The 7,242-nt window shown below is 31.4% G+C and overlaps 1 protein-coding gene and 1 long non-coding RNA gene across 2 annotated transcripts in view; both read left to right on the top strand.

The window, feature by feature from the left end:
- The first annotated feature begins 496 nt into the window (after nucleotides 1-496).
- LOC148278240 (multicopper oxidase 3-like) overlaps nucleotides 497-7,242 on the top strand; it is a 56,094-nt gene continuing 49,348 nt past the window's right edge. Inside the window, exon 1 of the mRNA XM_088231699.1 lies at nucleotides 497-1,139. Within this exon, the coding sequence (XP_088087825.1) occupies nucleotides 1,016-1,139 (124 nt within the window). The 5' untranslated portion in view covers nucleotides 497-1,015. The remainder of the gene's footprint in view (nucleotides 1,140-7,242) is intronic.
- On the top strand, nucleotides 2,583-7,127 carry LOC148278241 (uncharacterized). The gene is made up of 4 exons (XR_015823240.1): nucleotides 2,583-3,359; nucleotides 3,457-3,700; nucleotides 4,109-4,406; nucleotides 4,493-7,127. It is a non-coding gene; the product is annotated as an uncharacterized LOC148278241 (long non-coding RNA).

Raw genomic sequence — 7,242 nt, 5'->3', positions numbered from 1 at the left:
GTTATGTAAATTGTTTGCGCAAATACATATTTTTGAATGAAATAAAACAGAGGTATTGAGGGGATCTTGAGGGGTGGAAATGACTCGAAGGCCTCTGTCCATGCATCCTCCTCCCCGGGGAATAACTTTCCTCTATGCGTGATGGTGGGCTGAAGGATCTTCCCCTCAATAGGCTTGAGCTATTATAAATTGCCGTATTGTTATTTTTTTAAACGTGGTTTGAAACTTTAATATTATTTTTTTGGAAACCTGCTGTTTATCAATTTTAAAAATTATTATTTTTATATACCTTATTACATCATCTACCAACATACATTACTCGCTGACCGAAAATCTTTAAAAAAAATATATGAGAGGAACGCCCTTAATCAAATATAAATTTAATCGTTTATACGATGTGTAGGGGAGCATTATTACAAATATATTCGCCTTGAAGGATTTTCGTTACTTGTAACACTAAAAAAGTGTTTTCTACGTTTTAAAGCTGTAAAATGGTACTAGTAGAAATCAGCTTTATAAAAAAGTTGACATTGTGTATTAAAGTAAAATTCGGTTTACCCTAAATATTAGGTTACTTTTTGTATACATACATGTTTTATACTTGTTTCTCGTTTACGTATTTAGCCAAATGACTTTCAACTTGTTGGTACATACTTTTAATTTTTTCAAAGTAAAATTAACACTGAAGTCAGGTTTTGCGCTTTTACCTTTTGACTTTGACGATTATTTTAGTTCAACTCTCAGTTAAGGCGGACGTGTGGTTTCATTGATGGTCGCTCGTGTGTCCGCGCGTGGATTTGTTTACTAGTTTTATCATATATTATCGTAGTGAGATAGTCATACTGAATGTCACAAACATGACTTGTTAAAAATACAATTTATTATTTGTCTAGTTTTTGTGTCGCCTAATAGGTTACGATTATATTTGTTTATATTTCGAACTTGTGCTTGCTATTGTGCGTTTTTTAATGGACATTTGAAATAAAAACACAAGTAACTCATAATTATTGGTGAAATGAGGCTTTCTACGAAGATTTTGGTGTGTATTCTAGGCGTTTTAGGAAACGCTGGAATTTGGGGAGATGCCTCAATCGACACAGTCTTGGCCCGAGCTTATGGATACACAAATAAATTGACAGGTAAAAAATACATTCTCATTTATTTACATTTTTAAAAAGGAAATATAACAAAATAAAAAAAGATAGCGTTGAGTTACTGAAAACAATATAAGATTTTAACATATTTATAAACTACTGCGGGTGGGAAATGAATACACATTTTTTTTTTTTTTGAAAGGCTATTTATTTCCCATACCAATTGGTTTCCGATTGGAATTATAAAGATCTATAAGATAGGTGCGTGAAAAAACAAACTTTAGAACCAAATGGTGCATAGTACACTGCATTGGTATGTCGATTGCAGCGTGTTACATAAAGGTACGTGACCTGTCTTACGCTTCAGGTGTGTACGGGGATTATGAAGTATTTCAGTGTAAAAACACCTTTTGAAATAAATATTTCATGCCAATCATTTCAGGAATCGAATCTGAGACCTCTTGCAAAGTAGCAAACGTGCTGACTATTAGACCACGAGGCGGACAAAAAAACATGATGACACAATATTAACAATGTTGATATCGTTTACAAACCCATGTAGGCACATAGATATTTTTTATTTAAAACTAGCTGACCCGACAGACGTTGTCCTGCCCGAACGTTGGCTTGTCTGCTATTAGCAGTAAAAAAGGACACACGTTATTTATTTTAGATTTTTTGAGCTATTTACACATTCGTAATAAGGGTTAGTTTTTCGTGTTATCTCCTCATGTGATTGGCTAAGAGTCTTCGTCGTGCTCAAATCAAAATTGTGCAAAAATCACTGCTCTAGTGCCATAATCCATGGAGAAAATACGAGAATACGCGTTAAGGAAGAAAATTCAGAGTGCAATTTACCCTGAGCATTCTAAAATTATGACATTCAACTCATGCTTAAAGCGAATTTTGTAATTTTTTAACCGCCAGATGGGTTTTGACGTGATCTTGACATTGAATTCGAAACCAAAAGAAAAGAAAGAACAAAGATATACCAGATCTTGTCTTATCGTAGTATTTTTTGTCCATTGTTGGAATGGACTGTATAAGTCCGCCAATAAATAATAATAAAAAGAATAATGACTGTCGTCAAAGCGTGCAAAAACTGTCCGGATAATTAAAATTAAAAAGTACCTAGGTACTTGTTTATGATTGAATTCCAAAACAATTTTTTTTTATATTTAAATATTGAATTTAATTAAGTACCTAGTACCTATTTGTACTTGTTTATGGTTGAATTTCAAAACATAAAATAATTTATTTTCAAATAAAGAATTATTTTAGCAAATGTCAAACGCTGCGCTACTTACCGACAGTGATGCCACTGGGGTGACAGTCCCTATTGCGAAGTGTTTTACCCCCCTTGTGTTGGTAGTCATGGAGTTTTACCCCCCTTGTGTTGGTAGTAATGGAATTGGTAGTATCGCATCGCTATTTCGAGTAAGCGCTACGCACTTGCTACGTACGAGCGCTGATGTCGCATCATGACGTCACACAGTTAGAAAAAGCAAATGGCGCATGTGTGAAAAACGGTTTAAATTTAAAACCTTTGTTAATCTTAAATCTACGGCGTGCGTGTCCTGTTTTCGTTATTTTTTCGGTTTGTGTCAGTCTTCTCACCTTTTCTCTTCTATTAAAAGCAAAAAGCGCGTGTGAAAAATGGTTTAAATTTAAAACGTGTGTTAACCTTAAATCTACGGCGTGCGTGTGTCTTCTCACCTTTTCTCTTCTATTTTTCTCGCCTGTGATAATTATAACAATGTCAAAAAAGTGTAGTATGCTTTCTTGCCATGTATCCGGGGACATCGTCAAACTATATCGCTTTGCCAAAATTAGACACATCACATAGTAGAATTCGCTATGCATTTCGCGTATGTCAAAGACATTTTCAGGCAAAGTTCATTGAGGGAAACTGTAGGCTACTTCCTGAAGCAGCACCGGCTTTATTTACTGAAGAACATATAGCCAAGGAAGCAAAAATAAAAATTTTATATACCACAAAACTGCGCTAATTTTGTCCCTTGCTTTGTTGAAAAACTCTCCCAAGGGTTACATACTCGTGCAGAAAATTTTTGCATCGCCTTCAAGACGAACCTTATATAGACTTCTTGGAGGATTGAGTTTCCGAACAGGAATAAATGCAAACACGAGCATTTTTTAAAAATATTAATTAATATTTAATAATTTCGCTGTCACCATAACTATCTTTTGGTGTGAAAAATGAAGGACTCCAAAGGCTTCTCGATTTTGGAATTGAGAAAAAGCCAGGTTTGTTTTTAAAAAAAAATTTAGTATTGCAAACAAATTATTTAGTTCCATTTGTAATGTCATAATTTTGAGAATATATATTTTTTTCTTATTTCAGATTTGCGGACCATGCCCTGGTTTTTATGATAAGGGAGATTTTTTATGATATTGCTTACTATTTCTGTGAAGGGACAACTCCTGCCATTGAGTTAAATGTATTCGGGAAGTGTACGCTGCTGTTTCAGACACTGGTTTTATTATTAAGGCCAGTATATGTGACCAAGGTGCAACGAATGTTGGAGCACTTAAATATTTAAGAGAAGAAACACGAAGAATGTATTTGATTAATGGGAAAGATTATGGTAATAATTATTTTTAATATTTTATTAATAAAAAACTTTGCATTTATACGTCAATCATGAAATTAATATTAGTTAGAAAACAAGGTTCTGGTATTCAAAATTACCCATCATCAAATGTTAACATAAACTTGCAAAGGTTTGTATTTACACCTAATGATGGGTGATGAATTCTGAATACCCAAGACTTGTGTACTAACTAATATTAAACTCGTATGTGGTGTATAAATACAAAGTGTTTTTTATTTAAAATTAATTCTACAAATTAATTTCTAAAACGGTAGATAGAATTATTTTTATTTCCTTAGTTTATAAATGCAAAATTACATTCAGATTTTCTTTACAAATATTTTAAATAATACTACTTCAGTTTTATATTATGTTTAATGTTTTATTGAAATTTGTTTGCAGATGAAACATTTTTTGAAATATGTAGTCATAAGGTTTTTATAATTTATGACCTCCCCCATTTGATAAAGGGGTTAAAAAATAATTTTCTCAATAAAAATACATCAACTGAGGCTAAAATTTCAAGTTGTAATGATTTAATTTTTGTGTATGAACGGTGACGCAAGGATTGGAGATGTGAGGTTATTGAAATCAATACACGATGCACACATTATACCTGATAAAATCCGAAAAATGAAAGTAAGCAACTGAGTGTTGAATGAAAGGACGGTTGCTGCTCTTCGTTTTGCTGCAGAATTTGGTATGTATCTAAATGTGCCGGATGAGATCAAAATATGAATTAAAAATATTTAGTCTTTAATAAATACTTGTTTTTTTCTATTTCAGAGTCATCACCCAAAAAATTAAGTTTGTTAGCCACCAGTGATGTCGTCTTATTCTTCGACAAACTCTCCGACAGTACAAATGGTGCTACCAACTTTTCCAAGGGTAAAATGAGATACATTACTACACCGCAGTCTACACACCATGCATTTTGGATTGATGCTATTAACAAATTGAAGAAAATGAAATTTGAATTCAGGAAGAGAGACGATTGTACCATCTCTAAAAAACTATATTTTGACCATCAAAGGTGTTCAAGGGCTCTGGGCAGACTTGCATCAGGCTGGTAATAAAAAACTAGTTCTGCGACGTCTCAACCAAGATCCATTGGAAAACTTTTTTGGTACAATAAGAATGTACAATGGAAAGAATGTGAATCCAACATGCAGAGACTTTGTCAACACTTTTAAGTCTGCACTTATTAGTAATTTTTTGTCGTCACACTCTCCGACACTTAACTGTGAAGACGATAGAGGGCGCATGATACTAAACCTGAAAGAGTTTTTAAGTTTCTCTCGTGATGGTCCCACATTACTTTCAGAACCTGAGCTCAATAATGAATCTAGGATGTCATTATCTAGTTTGTTAATAGCAGAATGCAATAGCATTACTGTGCATGATGTATCTATTTTACGCTCTCAACAGGAGAGAAGTAAAGTTGGAGCCCATGGATATTCTGCTGGTTGGATTTGTCGTAGATTGTTAAGTGACAATATTTGTGAGGCCTGCAAACAATCCCTTACTCAGTCAGAAGCTTCAATTCATCACAAATATGTATTGTTGAGAGAGAGAACTGGTTATTATTTAAAATTAGCATATAATAGCCTTCTGAATTTATTTACAAGGTGGATTGAAAGTATTAATGGGTATTTAAATAATCCAAATAATCTTATTCAATCAAATATCCATAAAAACTTGCAGTATATAATAGAGGAAAATTTAAATTTTGAGTGGTTATAAATGTAATAAAAGTAAAATTTGTAAAGCTGATTTTCAAATTACAACTATTCAATTAGACACAGGAAATAAATAAAATATTGTCAGGAAAATATGATTCTATTTAGAATGTAAGTAATTTTAGAAGTAATTTTACTTGATTCGAATCTAAATGTTTTACAAAAATTGGCTGTTGTAAAAAGCAAAAAATATTAATCATTAATTTGTATTTTAAAATCATTAATTTGTATTTAAGTAACTGTTATTTATTTACTCTTGCATATAAATACAGATGGTTTTTATCACATATTTTTAAATAAACAATTCTTATTGATCTATTTATTTATTTATTGTTGCAAAATGAATATGTTATGTATTTGTATAGCTAAAATACAGTATTTCTTTTAAATATGGACCTTTATTGTTCACATCATTATTGCAAATTAAATATGTTATGTCTTTTTTTAGCTAACATACAGTATTTTTTTTAAATATGGACTTCACTTTATTTGTTCAGTACACAAAATATGACATTTTTGCTTTTAATGTGCAATAAGTAGATATTATTTTAATAAGTAGCATTAAGCTGTTGCAATTATATTCTGAGATAAGAGCTATTCTATCATTTTTAAATTTTTCTGTAATCATAACTTCCAGAAAGAAATTTTGATGTGAAAAGGGGCTAATTATTTTGAAATTTTTTGTATTATATAAAGTTGATGTATTCTGAACTGGGAGTATGTGCACATTCCGTTATACTAGGATCCCTATTGATTTTCTGATCCCACTTGTAGCAAGATCCCACGGTATTGGTTGATATAGATTTTTATCCACATCTGTCAACAGTCATATATCTTTTAACAAGATATTATTATGGTATCAATAAAATAAATAGTCCAGAGATTGATTCTCAAAGTGTATTCCTTGTTCATTGATAGGAATAAGTCTAGTGTTCTCCTTAAAAATATTGTTTTTGTTGGTTACAATATTTTTGCGATTATGTCTCGATAATACAATACACTAAATACAAAATATAACAACCGTTTACAAGTGAACAATACAACACTGTTCTTTCCCAGGATCCAAGTGGAATTATTGTATTGTCCCAGAATATTGTCTTATGTGGTTGATGCTGTTTATTAGACAATATTTTCATATCTTTTATATTGTACTCCTGTAAATGGAACTTTAAGCTATGCATTAAAACATGCAGGATCCCGCTAATACGAGGATTTCACTGGATTGAATTTTTTTCATTCTGCAAAAACCTAGATTGAAAATCAGCTGCAGGGTTGGAAGCCCTAATCTGAACCACGACACATTATTTTTCTTTTATGCGTTTTAAAGTTGTATCAAATTTAATTTAAATGTAATGTTTTATTCTGAATAAAGACTAAAATATATACATTAAAACTATAAACATGTTATATAAGTATATATATATAGAATTCAAATAAGTTTAGCTCTTCAGAAAGTATTGTATTCCAATGTTATCTTTTTTTGTTGCATAAATCTGTATTATATCAACTTAAATATATCCATATATGTATTGAAGCGTTCAATTAGCATGTTTTTCTTTCCAGAACTTAAAATAAAAATTGTCATGTTTAAGTATGTGTTCCATGTTGGCGTTTTTTTATCCAACTTAACACTGAATCAAAGTTAACAACGTAAACTAAATTATTAAAAAAATCATGTTCCATATAAAGTGTCTTTTTTTTCATCTCCTCTGTCTTCAAAGCCTCTTTACCATTAATGATCAGTGTTAGGGCAAGTTTGCTTTATAAAAGTTTGTTGTTAAATGTGGTGAATTCACT

Source organism: Micrasema longulum, unplaced genomic scaffold (assembly GCF_059751315.1).
Source record: "Micrasema longulum isolate JH-2025_06_02 unplaced genomic scaffold, ASM5975131v1 h1tg000904l, whole genome shotgun sequence".
NCBI classification, from domain to species: domain Eukaryota; kingdom Metazoa; phylum Arthropoda; class Insecta; order Trichoptera; family Brachycentridae; genus Micrasema; species Micrasema longulum.
This window is presented reverse-complemented; position numbering and strand designations above follow the sequence as displayed.